Raw genomic sequence first — 17800 nt, forward strand, 5'->3', positions numbered from 1 at the left:
GCAATAAAACAGAACATTAAAAGTATTGCCCATGAAGAGCGAATATATAGTATATGCCTCTTCAAGTGTGAAGAAAAAAAAAATTGCTTTCTGTGTGTGCGTGTCTGCACTCAGCAGCTGTTAAGGGTTTCCTACGTCACTGTTACATAGAGGCTATTGCGTAATTTCCCTATCACACACAGCGTAGGATCAAAATAACCCCCTTTGCGTACTTAAACACACCAATGTAGACAGCACGCACGCATCATGCATACACATGCACACGCACACACACACACACATGGCGTTCCGCGTGTTTTCACTGGGGATGGAGAGATACAGTTTAGACACTGATAGCAGTGTCTTTGTTGTGTCTTGATAATGTCAGGCATTTGGCCTTAGCCTTGAGAAGTAGGTCACTTCTAGGAATCCTAGATTGCATTATGTGGGCTGTAGCCATTGTCGGCTACCCATTTACAGCCCTCATGCTCCTTTCATCTTCTTCTGCCTTTTTGAAGGGGTTTTGCTTAGGTATAGGGGAAGTCGACCCATTTTATATAGAAAATAAATAAATAATAGTATTTGCCTTAAAGGCCCAGTCTGTTAAACCAGTGAAATAGTAAAGGTCCCTGGTCTCCATCCAAATATATATAGTGTGTGTGCGTGGGCATGCTATCTTGTTCCACACACTTGTGCCCCCCCGCAGCATTTTAATGGATCTGAACAGGTATTGTTGCATGGCAGCAGTGAGCAATGGCATTCGCACTCAAACATATTCATTTGCATATAGAAAAAGCCCACAAGTTATACAATTTGAAATCCAACACCTATTTTTTCAATTGAGGCTCCAACATGAAGCTCCGATTCCATTTGTTGCAACTAACTTGAAATGACGACCGAATAGGGGGGGAAAAAAAAGTATCCGGCAAATGTTGCTGTGAAGTCATGGGAATTTTCTCCCTGCTAAATATGGTGCAAGTATTTTGTCATGTCTTTTGATATTTATTCTTAACCTTGTCCATAAACTTAATTGCCCCCTACTCCATTTATTCCCACCTTAGCAGATGAATGCCGTCAACTTTTCTTATTGTACAGGGGCTCTAAATTTGTCTTTATGAGCATTGCATTTGACAGCTATTTCCAGCGGACAGGGAAACGCCAAAGATGTTTAGGGATCAATGATGTAAGGCAATACCCAGGGGAAAGTACAATGAACTTCACTATAGGAGATTTGCTCAGTGACTGGTTGCTCTTGACATGTAAAACACATCACCCAGTACAAAGAGAGGCAATACAACTACAATCTTTACAGACTTCTACACGCTCACCAGGGTTACCTTACGATCATGTGACCGAGTCAGCGTAATAAGCGTTGGGCTGGAGAGCACAGGGAATGCTGGGTAATAAACTGTGCAGCTGGGAGAACTGTCAGAAAGATTTGATTTACTTTTATAGGTTATTCTCATGTTCATCCTTTGGAAACTGTTTGTATGGCCTTATTTTGTCTTTATATATTTATGAATTGCATGTTTTTTCAGCTTGTGAGATGAAAGGTCCTGTCTTTTTTTCTCATTTGTGGGTACACAGCTCAGATGGACGTACAAATCACGGGCCCCGCCCCGCTGCACAGATTGCATACATGTGATTTTTTAAAATTGATTGAATGGTAAATCATTTTAGAATTATTTGGAAGTTGGTTTCCGATTGATTCTTTTATCATAAGGTGTTTTTTTTCTTTTTAAATGCCTGAAAATAATGCCGAGGAGAGTGAAAGCTTAACCATCGGACAGCTGTATACAAATATATTACCTGCAAATTCTATTTAATACTTGTCCCCATGTAACAAAAGCATGACATTGATTTTTGTTCTTTGTCTTGATTTGACATCTGAATGTGTGTACTGTTACAAAACCAAAGGATCAATCCTCGTTGTTGTCTCCTCCTCTCAGAAAGGGACTATACGAGTCTATGTGAGAAGCAGCCCATTGGCCGGCTTCTATTTCGTCAGTACTGTGATACCAGGCCAGAGCTGAAGCGCTGCATCGAATTCATGGATGCTGTGGTAAGATTTCAAACTCACTTTTGCTCGCACCTTTTCACATCATCTTTTTTTTTTATTATTATTATTATTTTATTTAAAGAATCTTTCACTGTTTTCTTATTGGCTTCACTGTATTCTTTGCGGGATAAGGAGTGATCAAAGTGATCTCGGCAATAACACTGGATGTTGGTTGGGGGTGGACGGGTCAACGAAGGAGGTAATTAGTGACAGAGTCAGGCTGTCAGAGAGCAGACCCCTCCTCTTCCTCCATGCAATCATCCGTGAGTTCAAGCCCACGTCAGCCCGTGGAGCAGGCGAACGAACACAGGCCCAAGACTGTGTCTTGGCCTCCGGAGTTATGCGGCAAAGGAAAACAGGAGCAAATCATGCTTATTTAGAAAGAACACACATTAGTCATATCCCTTTTTTTTTTTTTTTTTTTTAACATTTGGCACACATACATACGTGCATCCTGTGAAGCAATTTTCGTGATTACCGTGAATAAGAACTTCAAATGTCATTTGCGTGATGCGGAGCCTGGTGCTCTTTAGCTGAGCTTGTTTTTAAACAAAACATACCAATTCAAGCGGTCTACAGTGGCGTCTCGAACAGAACCAGCGGCGGGCCGTTCATTTGGTACTAAGTGGGAATTTACTTGACATAAGGCGTCTCTTAAATCCACCACTATCAATTTTGGAAGCAAAACACATTTTAACAGTGCCCAATTGTGCCACATTTAGGACAGTTCAGAAGAGGGCTGTCACAAATGAATCTTTTTAGAATCGATTATCCCACCGATTACACGAGTCGCATGCTTCAGTGCAGCAAGTCGTGGTTCTAACTACTTCTAAGATTTCAATCATCTTTGAGTTCCCATCACAAGCCTCTGATTTAAGCAGTATTAATTCTCATTAATGACCATTCGTTGTACATTGTATGTTAAGCTTGTGCTGCTCGTATGATGTCAACACTAGTGACATAGATGACGCAGGAGTCACCATTACTTATATACACCCCGTGGCGGAAAAAGTATTAAAAGCTGTGCCAGTTGACCTCCAGTTGTAAAACCACAGTGGCCTCTCCCGCTGATATGTGAGGGGCCCCCTCAGTGTGACTTTTCTTTCATTTCCTATGACCCGCTCGTCCTCCCTCTTTCCCCTTTGTCTCTCTCCTCTCCGTCTTCCGGGCTCAAATGTATTCCTTTGCCCTGCGTGTAGCGGTATTCAAGATTACCGGGGATTCTTGTAACGTGTGCTCATGCTTGTGTTCCCCTGACAGGCCATGTATCAGCTAGCACCCGATGAAAAGCGGAGACACTGCGGATTGAATGTTTTAGACACTTACTTCAATAATGGGGTAAGACGTGTTCTTACTCAATGCAGCCATGTTGTATGGGTGACGGGTTGCAGGTATACCGGGCGGGCCCCTGTGTCACAGTACATTTTCTTTCTGTTGCCGCTTGAAGTCGGCAGCCCATTTGCCAGGCGTACCCCAAGATGTGGTGGCGGGGTGCCGGGAGAGACTTGAACAGAGTCCTTGTAAAGAGCTCTTCAATGACTGCACCAAGTAAGTCTATTGCACGACTTTTTAAAAGCTATGTAACATGGGAGACCCACGGAGAATGGATCTGCTCTTGTAATGAAAGGAATGTTTGTCAGAGGATTTCTTTACGACGAGACTGGGCCGTCGCAGCTTAGTGGCACCAGCAGAAGCGCTCTCCTTCACCGTTGGTGTTTGCACACTGTGTTGTGTTCATCCTGCCACTAGTGATGATGAGGCAGCTGGCACCTGCTGTGCCGTTTTACACACATACATCCACCAAGACTTGCAGACGGAAAGTGATTGAAAAGGGGGGAAAAAGTTCATTGGGCAGAGAGATCATCCGGAAGGCTGGCATGAAAACAACTGCAGCCTCAGTGTTCACACTCTCGCACACACACACACACACTTGCAGGTGTTTTCAGCTGCTAGCGTCGCCAGCCAGGAGAAGCAAACAAACGAAGGATTATAAGAATTTGCTTCTCATCACATGGCCTGATTTGGAATTCGCCACACTTATTTCACTCGCTAAAATTTCCTCCCATTTGCATCCTTCTACGACACCAGTATTTTTAAATTTGCTCGGTTTACTTTTCTGATTATGTATGCACTTGTAAATTGTATTTAAACACGTCTATTTTCATTTTGGATCGTTTAATCTTCCATAATCAGGGAAATATTTTTTAATTCAAAATTTTTGAATCAATGAATTACTGTGTAGAGAGTTACACACCTTACTCTGCTATTCCCATCCACACTTGTTCCACTGTATTGTCAAAATAACCCAAATATTGAGGTCTGACAAGTCGTCGCTTTATGTTCGCATTTCTATAAAATCTGAAATAATTATAACCACACATGAACTTAAAACAGTGTGAAATAAACACACACCTCAAAAAAGTTATTGGAACCAAAAATCTGTTTAATATTTCCGTGTAGAACATAGAGCACCACGTGTTTGTTAGTATTATTGAAAGTGCACCAGACTGCCACCATTTCAATTTGTGGAACTTTGACTTCAATTTGTATTTCTTTCCAAATGTATCCTTTTTTTTTCCTGAAGAAAAGCCCAAAGGAAAGCATGGTGCTGCACGTGGAAACCTGACATTCACAGCCGGTTGCAAAGCAGAAAGTATCGGTTTACTCACGGGTTTCCCTGCTTTTTGTCAGCCCAAGTTCAAACGGATATGCTTGCCCATATTAACATGTCTGCTTTTTTTTCTTTTCCTCTCGCTTGGCCTTCCGCAAACAATAGCCATATTGTAGCTATGTTTATTTCTGCTCCCAGCGGTGTCTGTCTGGGGTCGGGCGCTAAGCCAACCCCTGTTTGACTCCTCCCTCACCAAGTATCTGTGGACTATTTTAACTCCTTGACAAAGTCTTGTCTTATTGACCTAATAAATGAGCTTGGATAACATGACTTGATTGTCAAAGGAGAAAGTTACCACCAGAACCTGCTTTCCCCAAAACATGATGTTTGTGCAACAAACACTATTTTATATATGTTTTGGGGTTACAGAGCGGATCACATGGTAAGACCAATGTCAATACCTGCTTGAGACAAAAGCATTTATGTGATGCCATAACTGCTTACACTTTTGTGGAAACTCTACTTTTGTCTTAAGCCAACATCAGCCACAGATTTCTCATCAACTTTAGTTATGGAATGCTTTCAAAATGTGCAGGGGAAGGTCACCTTGGCATATGAGAGCACATTTTCTAAACGAGTAGGAAAACAGCAGGCATCTAAGATGGTTTGAATAAATTCAGTGGGATTTTATGTTTCCAGAGCATCTTTATTCTTAGTCAAAATTGCTGTTTGAGTTCTCTATAACGATAATAAATTGTTAAAATCTGTGTGTGGGCCACCGTGCAAGCATAACATTTTTGGAATGGGTAACTTTAGGGGTCGCTTGACCCTGTTGGTATTTTAATCACCGTGTAGTCAAAGCAGTTGAAGACATCACACACATTCCAGGTGCCCAGGGTCAAGTCTAGGTTTGGTGACAGTTGACACCTTCAAGAAAGTTCTGTGTTGCCACCTTGTCCATTAATATGGAATATAGTGGTTCACAGTTTTTTAAATGCATTTTGATTTTTCTCAAAAGATTGCCATCACACATCTATGTAAAAAAAAAAATGTTTTAATCAAAATATTTTTGTCTCCACAGAATAGTTCGTGATTATCTAAGTGGCACACCATTTTCCTCCTACCAGGAGTCCATGTACTTCTCTCGCTTCCTGCAGTGGAAATGGTTGGAGAGGTGAGAAGTTACGCTTTGGTATCCACTTTGCTTAGATACTGTAGGATGTTGCATTCTTTTGTAAGCTGGTGGTTCGCTTGCTAGCTAGCAACATAGTAATTCACTCACTAATCACAAAACATCTTAATTAAAGTTCTTTCTTCACAAAACACTGTCCAATGATCTTTCCAGGGATGGAATCCATTTGAACAATTAGAAGGAACGATGGTATGCCAATGAAGACGACTCTATTTATCAGCATGGGTGGTCTCAAAAACACCCAAAATGGGTGCAGCCAAATCTTGTTTTGGTGGGACCAACTGAGAAATATACTAAGAGTAAATATATTTTAAACGCTTTAAAGAACTTGCATCACCAACTAATGGCAAATGGCAGCTCCTTGCACCCAAACACTAGCGTGATGCTTCTCGCTACTGATTCGGTGTGAATGCTTAATAATGAATGACGATTTGCATAATATTGGGGAAACTGAAGCGGTGTGAATAAATAATAATAAATTAGAGCAATGTTCCAGCTTCACGTGGCAGTTTAACTTAGTTCTTCCTGTCTTTCAATTCTAGGCAACCAGTAACCAAAAATACCTTCAGGCATTACAGAGTACTAGGAAAAGGTGGATTTGGCGAGGTGAGTGTCTTCAAGATAACACACAATGGTACTTCTTGAAATTGTCTTCATTTCTAAGCATCTTTGGGTTCTTGAAAAGCGCTATACAAATTTAATGAGTTATTATTATTATTATTATTGTAAGTAACCTCACGACACCTTTTGATTATTGTCAAACGATGTGGCTTGATTTTTAACTCCCTCGCTGACACCAAATGATGTTTGCTCATGTGTCCGCGCTACTTATTTTTCCAGGTTTGTGCCTGCCAAGTGCGCGCCACCGGTAAGATGTACGCCTGTAAAAAGCTGGAAAAGAAACGAGTGAAGAAAAGAAAAGGTGAAGCAATGGCTCTAAACGAAAAACGAATTTTAGAAAAAGTTAACAGTAGTTTTGTAGTAAGTACTACCTTTTTCTTATTCAACCTTTCAAACCAATTGTTTCTTGTGTGTGTGTGTGTGTTTGTGCGTGCGTTTGTGTGCGTGCATGCGTGTGTGACAAACTGACCATCATTTGTGGCTGCAAATGGAACAAATAGCATGTTTGCAAAATTGACCAATTGGCTATCAAATGCTCTTTTGCGTCATGACGTCCACACTTTTTTGTGATATCTTCATGTCCTCTGGAATGAGAGCTAATGGGATGAGAATGTACCAACATGTGAAACAAAACCACATACCACATGGTTATTTTGACCAGCTGCAGCTTAATCATGGCAAAAAAAAAATGTTATGCTCCTGGTGAGCATTTTGCAAACATTGCAACAACTTTGATTTCATTTGAAGCACTTGGCTTTAGTCATGCTTATGAAATGGTTATTTAATGTGACGTCTTGATTTTTGACACTGCTAGTGATTTCAGTTGAAATGCAAAGCAGTCAAATACCTTTTGAAAAGACTTTGAATAATATCTATAGCATGCCTACATATGTAGATGCTACTTCACATGGTCTGGAAAACCACAACAGCGCTGCAGGTTTATGTTGTTTAGAAATAAGTTGTGTGCCTTGAGTTAGTGATGGAATTTTGTGGCACACAACAAACTGCATGCAGCATGTGGAAGAAAGGACTCCAGTGTCCCCTTTGAGTAAGTGCGACAGAACCTCCACCACCCCTTTCTGAAAATCATTAACATGCCACTATACCATCATGCTTAATGCTCTTAATAGTGCGGTTGCTCTTGGCTGATTTTCCTACGGAGGAATTTGCTAAACTGATCCATAACCATGAGCGAGTGGTGATTTTTGGCTGCCACATGAAAAAGCAAGATTCAACGTTCTTTTTGAAAGTCACCAAGCTTTGTGTTTCTTGTGTGCTGGGCCAAAGCGTCAACGGCCGGGAATGTGAAGCTGGCAGTCCTTAACATAAGAAAACATCTGGAAAATTAAAGTAATGGTTTTGGTTCACAAATTAAGTCGTTGATATGTAGGCATAACTTTAATTTGTTCATGTCAGGTGCTCTATAAAAAATGTTCATTTTACAGTAAGCCATTCTTTTGCCAGTAATGCAATGTGCAGGATATTTTTGAATTTTGTTTTCCTTCTTTCTCTGCCCTTTACTGTTAAAATGTAGAGTAGGTCAACCTCTCAGATGCACAGGCAGGAGAAGAAATTTAGCTTGTCAGTGTTATTTTTGATAGAATGATTCTTCTGCACACAAGATTATTACACCAAGTGTGTCTTTATTTGTCTTAGAACGTAGGCTTCCAACTGGGATAAAAAAAAAGAGTTAATTCCCGTTTTCCGTCTGATTTCATGAGAATACGGGTCCATGAAACACTGACTGCTTGCAGCTTCTTCACATTGATGACTATGGCCGAACCTCTCCATGTTCTCCATTTGAAGCTCATAGTTGTTTGAGTTGTTGCATTGTGATGATGGGTGAGCTATGTTGAGTGTCTTGCTTGAGTGAGTCACGGTATTCACACGCACACGCAAGGAGAATAGAGTGGGCTTGTTGCCGAAGCTTACACGTCAACTTTGTGTCACCTGGGATTGACATGGTTCTCTGCGCGTGCTTTTGCGTGCACGCCTGTGTGTCCACGCACCTATGTGTGTGTGTGTGTGTTGATTCTCTGCGCTGCAGGCAGAACTGATGACTCGTCATGTACCTCTCTATCTACAAGAGCTGCTCTGTTGCCTAGCAACACTGACCAAACAGCAGTAGCGAGAAGAGTCAAGTGCTCTCTGAAACCCCTCATCGCTCGCTCCTGTTCTTTGTCTTTTTGATCAGTGCTCTCTATTAGTCAATAGATATGGTGGCCTTATGTTTTCACATTTTAACTCATGTTGCCACATGTTGTAGTGCGCATGTGTGTATTACGGACATTTGTTAGCTTTGGCTCCAATGGCCAGGAGCGGAGAAAAGAGCCACTCACTTTATTGACTTGGTCGCCACATTGATCAGCTTCTAAAACAAAGACAAGACTATTGAAATACAACCCAGAGCTGCAGAGTCTTATGTTAAAATATTCAATAGAGTTCTGACTTGGACATTTTTGATTGGGTGCTAAAAGGACACAATGTGTTTTCTGCTGCTAAGAAAATCTGAAGAGGGGAGTTGCTCAATACTGGTAGTAGCTTGTTTATCCTGCTTTCCCCCTTTTTTTTGTTTGTTGGGTGGGGGTGGGGGTGCACATGATATCACACACAGGAATTTTCCCACACCCTCTTGTGGACCGTTACTGGCTACGTAGTCTAAAGCATATGGGATTCCTCCCGGTGGCAGTAACATCCTGCTTGCACAACACTGATACACTCAGACACACACACACACGCACAGACAATACGCTGCATGTCGTTGACCCTCAAGGGAGAGAAGGGAAGGTTGGTGGGAATATTGAGGGAAAATAGAGCTCTAGAAAATGGAAAGATATTAGCCCGCGGAGGGAAAGAGAAGTCTCATGTCTGAGTTTGGAAACAATGATGAGATGAGAAGTCTAAAGTTAAAATGATTTTCAAAGCTGCTATGTCTAAAAGAAAAGATTATTTGATAAAGAGCTCAATCTATTTTAAAGTGGAACAATTTGTTTTGTTTTGATGTGGTCATATCTTTTCAATCCAAACCAAACCGTTTTTTCGTTTCAAATGTTTTTTTTTTTCTATTTTATTTATTTCTTCCCACCCCCTAATTCCATCAATCAGATTGGGATGAACTTGAACCATCCCAGACTATTCACTGGGCCCTTTTGTCCAAGATTGGTCACATCAAAACGCTTTCCTTGCCTTCTTCTGGATAAATAGACAAAAAAAATAGTCGTGGCTATTTGTCTTTACTAATGTTTATTTAAAGTGTATCTAGCAGAATCAATTACGAACCTTAAAAAATGCTTCTTGCGGGAATTTTTAGTAGGTCAGTATATACATTCTTAATTTGGGGAAAACATCTCTTGAAATGTCTACTTTACCTAATGTGACTCATATTTGTACTTGTACTGTCATGTGGATGGTATGTAACCATTGTGCCCCTGATTTCTTACTTACCTCTTATCTTCCTTCTATCTCTTCCACCCTCATTTGTCCCATATACAACTCCTTTCTTCTGGCCCCTTCCCTGACCCCTCTTACCGCCTCTATGGCAATTTGCCCCCTTTCTAGGTTAGTTTAGCATATGCCTATGAGACCAAGGATGCCCTGTGCCTGGTGTTGACCATAATGAATGGTGGTGACTTAAAATTCCACATCTACAACATGGGCAACTCTGGCTTTGATGAGCAGAGGGCCATCTTTTACGCTGCTGAGATCTGCTGTGGCCTTGAGGACCTGCACCGTGAGAGAATAGTCTACAGGTTAGCAAAAATGGGATTAAAATAAGGAAATACTGTCTCTCTTTAGCTTTTGCGCCGATTCTCCCATCTTGACTAATGACATACTTCCACAGAATGACTGTGGAAACCCCAAAGAGGCGTGATTCAAATTATGGAAAGTGGAGCTTTGCAGGGACTTCTAGATGTCATTGAAACCCATTCAAAAACATATAGCACACTTTTAGAATGCCTTATCTAACAAATAGTCGCCAGCCAGTCGGGGCATGCACTTTTGAGGGAGGGCTTTTCTTTTTGTACAGCTGTCTCCAACCTTTTTTTGCATTACAAACCAACCGTTTGAACCAGCATAACGTTTATCCAATTATCATGAGTCAATGTTTGCGTGCTTACATATTTCAACAAATGTACCAAAAAAGCATTTTCAAGAGACACATACTACGTGACAAGAACTCGCTCCTGTAAATAACAGTCATAAATACAAATGGGTAGATGTGACACGCCCCGTTTGAGCTGCGTGCCTATGGCGATCCTAAAATAATCTCCATGCTTTCCATTACCTTTGATGGGAAATGTTGTCCCTGCCAACATGGCTGCCGTATTGGCGTGTCTGTTAGCCCGCAACAGCGGCTCAACCTGGAAATACGTATACAACAGCAGCTAATTCTGGGATTAAAAAACTCCGCCAACCATGGTAAAAAGGAGCATTTTGGGTGCACTGGCCACCATTTTGTTGTCGGTTAAATGTTGAATCCGTTCTTTTTTTAAATCAACCTTCCATTGTATATACATTTTGTTATGTTTATCTTCTGTTACGTTGTATTTTATTGTGTTGTATTGTATTACATAACACTATATGATAATTGTGACTACAACATGACTTAATTTCTTAATTCCCGTCTTTTTTTTCCAGGGATTTAAAACCTGAAAACATCCTTTTGGATGATCGTGGTATGTCTTTGTTTCTTTTTTCCACATCAGATCTGTCTGTTTATTGGAATGCTGTTTGGCAAGAGAGACTAATTTGCATACCATCGTTGTTTAGAATGAGCCAGTAAGAGGGAGCGAGTAAATCAACAGTTCAGTCTGTTTTGTGCAAACACTGCAGCATATTGTGTCCGATCTTAAGAAGATATTTATTAATGGTTTCCTCTCTTTGTGCTTCCTTCATAACATCTGTGTTCAACCATAGGGATTGTGATTTTATACACTTATTATTATAGTTCTGTGAAATCTTCAACTGCTGATATATACCGTCTGCATCTTCTTTAGGGCACATCCGCATTTCAGACTTGGGTCTCGCCGTGCAAATTCCTGAAGGAGAGACGATACGAGGGAGAGTAGGCACTGTTGGATACATGGGTACGAAATGGACTTTTTGTCGAACACAGTAGTGGCCACCTTATCAATTAGCATGACTCTCTCTCTGGTCAAACTACCATTTTCCGTTTTTCTTCATCCCTCCTTCTGCAGCTCCTGAGGTAATCCAGAATGAGAGTTACACTTTCAGTCCAGACTGGTGGGGTCTAGGCTGCCTTATCTTTGAGATGATCCAAGGCCAGTCGCCCTTTCGCAAGCGCAAGGAACGTGTCAAGCGGGAGGAGGTGGACAGACGAGTGCGTGAGGATCAGGAGGAGTACTCCGATAAGTTCTCTGAAGAGGCAAAAGATATCTGCCGACAGGTAAGGGTAAAAGTTGGATACTGTTGTTTGTCGCTTGGTTAAAAAGAAAATGAATTCCGCCCTCACGTGGTGACTTAAGTTCAATATAATGTAATGCACGGTATTTATTTCAAGATGAATAAAATAACGTAATGTCTCTCCCTTATTTGCAGCACACATTCAACAACATTGCTTTTCATGTTATCAAACAAAAAAGGGGGTGGATGAGGATTTTGGACCCAAATTCGTTACAATTGGTGCACAGTTTTGGAAAATTATGGAGGCTACACACATTGTAGTTGTTTGATTAGGCAACGGATGATTGCACAATAGGCTGGACTGGATAGAAGACTAAATGTAAGGTCTTTTAATAAACAGCCACACGCAAGAACACAACACAGACAGCCTTCATTGTTGCTCTTTGTCGACTGTGCTGAATTCAGTCCACCTGACCCTTTTGTATGATGTCACACTGCCCCCCACCTCAATAGACATCATGTCGTGTAAACAATTTACCTTTTGAGTGTACCGTCCAAAACCACGTTGCGACAAGCTGAACCGAATTTTAATTGCTTGAGTGAATTGTAGCTTTTGTAGCCATTTCACTTTATTATAACTAGGAATTAAAATTTCAACACAAACCCACTTATCTGTGCACCAAGAGGGAGCTACTGAGCTTATCTGTTTCAGAGCCAGAGCGGAAGAGACGTTTATTTGCGTCCTGCTGTGGAACATTCTGACCTGAGGTTCAACAGATTAGAAGACTCCCCAGGGGTAGGATGAGTGGGGAGAGCAAGAAGAACGCTTTCTGTACAAAAAAATTGGATAGAAAGCTGGAGGGGGGATGGGGTAGGACTCGTGGTAGAGATTAGCTTTTTCCTCGTTTCTTTTCAAACAAGAATGATTGTGCTTTTTTGTTCCCGTGTTGTGATTTGTTTTATTTTGATGTTCAGGCAAAGAGACGAGTGAATTTGTATCTTAGAGCAAAATACTTGTAAGTGCAAAATACTTATACAAGCCAGTCAGGTGAAACTGGGGTACAATAGTGCACTGACAACTGAAACAAATGTGAACTGGAGAGGTGTGGTGAAAAAGTGAGCACACCGCTAAACTGCACTCATCCACTTCACAAAGTCCTCTGATGTAGGTGTGTATTATCCACAAGCTCTCAAATAAACAGCAGCAGCGCCTTCTAATTCTAGCCAGGATTACGTTGCGTTAACTTGTATCAACACAAATTACTATGCGTGGTCTTTATCCAATTATGTGGGATACAGTCAAGGTGGCGGCATGTATGTGTTTCAGAATAAGACCTATGCAGTTAGGTTTACCTGCCCATTTTTCTATTTTACACATCTTTGGATCACTACAAATGTATTGGATTATATTTGAAGTTTTGTTTTTTCTCCGTCCCTTGTGCTAGCTGCTGGCTAAAGATCCCAAGCATCGCCTCGGTTGTCAGGGTCGAGGCGCCGTAGAGGTCAGGCAACACTCTATCTTCAGAAACATCAACTTCAAGCGATTGGAGGCGAACATGCTGGAACCTCCTTTCAGCCCCGATGTAAGCGCAACACACACACAAACCCAAGAAAGGAAGTAGAAGGCCCCCCGCCCCGAAAAAGCCACAAATTAACGATCACCTTGTCACGACCGCATGTCAGTCATTTGGCATCTCTTTCTGGGTGGTGAGAAACGGACCTTGAATATGTTATTTTAAATCCAAATCTGAAACTGGTTCACATAAAAACGGAGTAGAAAAACTATGCATTGGTGAAATTGCGCTATTCTCCGCTGAGAAGCTGTTCAAACAGATTTTTTTTTTCTTTTCCAGCCTTCTAAATAGTCTGGCAGAGAGAATGTAACTGTCCTGAGAGGTTAAATCAATATTTGCCTGAGCAAGCTAGTCGTCTGTTTTTGTGTATGGTTGTGAGTAGTAGGGGCGGGCCCGAGTGACTACGGAACCAAATTCCCCATTGATGATTTTGGTCTTAAGATTGTTATTAGAGTCCTTTTCATCAAGCATTTCCCTAAGGGTTAAACTTCCACCGCCCTTTTTCTACTGCATGACCCCGCTCTTCCCTGTATGTTTCTGTTAGCCTCGTGCTGTGTACTGCAAAGATGTCCTGGACATAGAGCAGTTTTCCACTGTCAAAGGTGTGAACCTTGACCCCACCGATGACGACTTCTACCACAAGTTTGTCACAGGAAGTGTCTCCATCCCGTGGCAAAATGAGGTAACTGCTGGGTCTGGAAACTGGGATGACGTCATTGTTCCCACAGCTCATGCGGTGATTTTCGGGGAATGTCGTACAAGTGATCATAGGAAAATATTGAACAGAGATTTAGAGAAATATTATTTGTTATCTATTTATGATGAGGAATTGCTAACATGACCAATGTATTCACATCTACGGAAGAGGATTAGGGCCAGTGAAGAAAAAAAAAAACGAGCGGTGACAGGATTCTGACTTTTTTCTCAGAGTTCTGTTTTGAAAAGGGTTGGCGAGCTCCGTTATAGCAATTGCAGTTTAAATCGTAACATAACAGAAATTGTCATTGAAACCTTCTCTCCTTGTATAGATGATTGAAATGGAGTGCTTCAAAGAAATCAATGTCTATGAGACTGATGGGACGTTATGTTCGGACCTGGACATGAACCGGCCTAACCCTCCACCAAAGAGAGGTTTCTTCTACCGCCTGTTTAGAAGAGAGGCAAGTGCTAGTGCTCCGGCAACTCTCCGAGGGGGTGGGGGCTAAGGTACTTCCTCTTTCCTTCTTTTCTTTCTGAGCCTTGTCAAAAATCAATCAAACGTCAATTCTCTCTCATGTGATCGCAGAATATTTAGGTGAAACTTCTTGGCTTCCCTTTTGCACCTTTACTTTTTTTCCCCCCCTTGGTTGAACTTTGCACCATTCTGTTTGGCTGTGGTGCTTTGGAAGGTGTTATGCTTTTCCTTCATTTATTTCTGAATTCCGTCTTTTGTTGGCAGCATGGTTCCACAATGTATTTGTGATTGCTTGCTTTTCAATGGAATATATCACATCACGTATGCCATCTTCTTCTCAGGTCTGTTTTAAGAGCGGTTACAGTGACGACGAGTTTGAGGAGCCCTCGCGACTTTAAACCACTCCCCCCCCCCCCCAAAAAAAAAAAACCCCAACCCTCTCTACACCCTTCCCTCTTTGCCGCTGATCTTCACCGTAAACCCCAGCCGAGTGCGAATCTTAGGAACTCAGTGAATGTTGACCTGTATTTATGAGCTGTATTAAAAGTGTATTATAATTAAAGAAAAAAAGTATGAGTTTAAAGATTTTGTACCTTTGTACTTGAATTTATGTCTAGATGTATATTTTCACTAAAGGTTGTATTGTACAAAAAGCCATAAAAGTACCACTTGAATGCATACATGACATTTTCATTTTATTGTCTTCGGGAACGAATATGGATATTGTTTCTTTTGGGTATTTTTTGTTTATTTCCTTTTAAAGAAGCACAGTACAAGTTGTCTTATCAATGTAGCATAAGGCTTTTTGTTTTGTTTTGTTTTTTTAAAGTCTGTATGTTTAGCATTGATTTGGCCAATGAGATGTTTTTAGAACATCGGATCCACTTTATCCCAAATTAACTCCATTGCCTCCTTAACCTTCAACGCTCAGGTACATCTGAATGAATTCTGTCAATTATGGAGTACAAATCTGTTCACAATTACTGCGTTGTCGCTTAACAATTTTACAGTACGTTAACAAAGTCCCTCCCACTCCTCTTGATTGACGCTTATACGTCTGGCCAACGTATACCTCGTCCCAAGTTGTGCTGGTCTCGACAGCATTGCAGTTCCATGTGCCTGTTGCAACTTGTATTGAGCAGATATGCACAATAATATCAGATATCAGGCCTTGTTTCCCCCTCCGGAGCACAACTCTTCAAAAAATATCATCTTTTAATCCCCAAAGGAAAAGCTATGGGGGATTTCTTGATCCTTGGCCATCCGTCTGATCTTTTTCATTCTAATCGTTCTCACACAACTCTCCCTTTGTATTGCTGCCCTGGTGAATTCATCTTGGAGACCTAGAATAATGAGGAATGATGTCATAAGATGAAAAATCTGTCCTGCATCTGATAATTACTCCATTAGTTCTTAGCCACTGTAGAGTTTCTGTGCAGTAGATTATAAATAGTTGGCCACATATTTCACCAGTAGAGAATATGCAGCTATATGCGGTGATTTAGGATGTGTTTATGCTAGATGAAGAGAACTCTGTTGTTATAGTGCGCACTGTTTACGCTTCCATGTACAGTAAGTAGTATGTTCTCTATTAGAAATGACTGGGGTGCTTTCTTGTATGGATAAAGGCAGAGAATGCAGGATTTGAATCCCCTTCTAGTTCCAACAAAATTGAGTTTAGAGATTTTTCTGATTTTCTTGCATTTAGGACTCAATTTTGGATTTATGTGGTTGCTCCCAAAAAGTACTTGACGTTTAGAGATGCCATACGAAGTGGTCGATGTAATTTCCAATCATCCGTTTTTAATTCTAAGAATACTCCGTTTTTACTCATTAGCTCACTGTGGACATTGTGTCATATAAAAATACTGCTTTTCCCTTCAATGCATTCTAGCAATTTTGATTTAAATTAATAAGGAACTTCAGACGTTTTAGGTTTATGTTTCTGCAGTTTTTTCCCCCCCATTTCTCATCAATTTGCTAAAAATCAATTGTCTGCATTTTCTTTTCCTGAAATTTAAGTTAACAATAATGGAAATACTTTATTTGTATGTGCACAGAATTTCACAAATGTCATAGATGACTGCGTGTGTGCATATATGAACCCCTCCCAGTTTGGTTTTCTTTTTCTCTAAAAAAAAAAAAAAAAAAGTCCGCCATTGCACATTCCATAATGACCATTGAAACGTGCCATGTATTTGTTGCTGTCTTGAGTCGTTTTGTTTGTCTTTGTTGCACTCAGGCATGCTCTCAAGCTGACTTTCTTGCCTTTGTAGATTTTAGCCTTTTTAGTACTTCTAGCCTCAAAAACTTTGTGCATTTAGAATAAAGCTGTAAAACTCACTTGCTCTCATACAAAAACTAATGGCTGCACCTACAGTATTCACCTGTCAGGTCAGTAATTATTCCTCCATCAAACATTCATTGCACTAGGATGTGTTTGTGTTTTTTGGGTAGATTATATCCCAAAAATAATTAAATATGGTATTATCTGAAAAAGATTAAAGGAGGACCAAGTGTCTTCATAGTATGTGCCAATTGCGAGAAATACATTTGTGACATAAGACCTTTTTTACACTTCTCATGCTTCCGTCCGTCCATTCTGAGATCAATTCCTTCACGTAGAGAAACTTTAAACTGCTCAAAGGTTTTGAATGTCCGCACTAAGTGCATTGTAATGCCTGTTTGAACGAAATACATACGTTTTATTACGCAAGCATGTATTGTAAATGATGACATTTTAGTGCCAACATATCTTTGATATTCGAGGGCAGTTTAAAATGACAAGGTGACCTGTAGAGATGGCCTTGTTTGAATATGTTGAATGCATTCCTTCTCAGATTGGATTTAGCCGTTCCAAATGGGGGTCAGCCTCAGCAGTAACACCTGAGCAAGAGAGCCTCAATTCCTTGATTTTGCTCGGGTCTAGTCAATATAAACCAGGAGAACCACTTGGGGATTCTCATTCTGTCTAGATGTGTGTGCAAAGGTATTTCAAGGAAAGCTTTACTTGTATTCCAACAGGGCCTGGGACTTTTTTGATTATTGTTTCCCCCCCCCCTCTCCTTTTCCCCCTTTTGTACCTGTACAGTCATGTTGTTCAACCACTGCAGTCATTGTTAATTCTTGTACAAGTTGTATCACTGGTTGTTGTACCATATCTTACATTTGTAATTATGAAACAATACACTGCCATTTGTATAAAATTCACCTGTGTCCTGAATAA

General features: G+C 40.7%; 1 protein-coding gene across 2 annotated transcripts in view; it reads left to right on the forward strand.

Moving 5' to 3' along the window:
- grk4 (G protein-coupled receptor kinase 4) overlaps positions 1–17784 on the forward strand; it is a 30749-nt gene extending 12965 nt beyond the window's left edge. Inside the window, exons 3-16 of one of the 2 annotated variants that reach the window (XM_061273899.1) lie at positions 1929–2041; positions 3299–3376; positions 3486–3586; positions 5731–5823; positions 6384–6447; positions 6682–6822; positions 10021–10211; positions 11101–11138; positions 11460–11549; positions 11661–11869; positions 13272–13409; positions 13945–14082; positions 14429–14606; positions 14916–17784. In XM_061273899.1, the coding sequence (XP_061129883.1) occupies positions 1929–2041; positions 3299–3376; positions 3486–3586; positions 5731–5823; positions 6384–6447; positions 6682–6822; positions 10021–10211; positions 11101–11138; positions 11460–11549; positions 11661–11869; positions 13272–13409; positions 13945–14082; positions 14429–14605 (1571 nt within the window). In that variant the 3' untranslated portion in view covers position 14606; positions 14916–17784. The remainder of the gene's footprint in view (positions 1–1928; positions 2042–3298; positions 3377–3485; positions 3587–5730; positions 5824–6383; positions 6448–6681; positions 6823–10020; positions 10212–11100; positions 11139–11459; positions 11550–11660; positions 11870–13271; positions 13410–13944; positions 14083–14428; positions 14607–14915) is intronic. The other variant, XM_061273898.1, reaches the window with a different exon arrangement.
- Positions 17785–17800: the final 16 nt, after the last annotated feature.

Source organism: Syngnathus typhle, linkage group LG3, assembly GCF_033458585.1.
Source record: "Syngnathus typhle isolate RoL2023-S1 ecotype Sweden linkage group LG3, RoL_Styp_1.0, whole genome shotgun sequence".
Classification (NCBI taxonomy): domain Eukaryota; kingdom Metazoa; phylum Chordata; class Actinopteri; order Syngnathiformes; family Syngnathidae; genus Syngnathus; species Syngnathus typhle.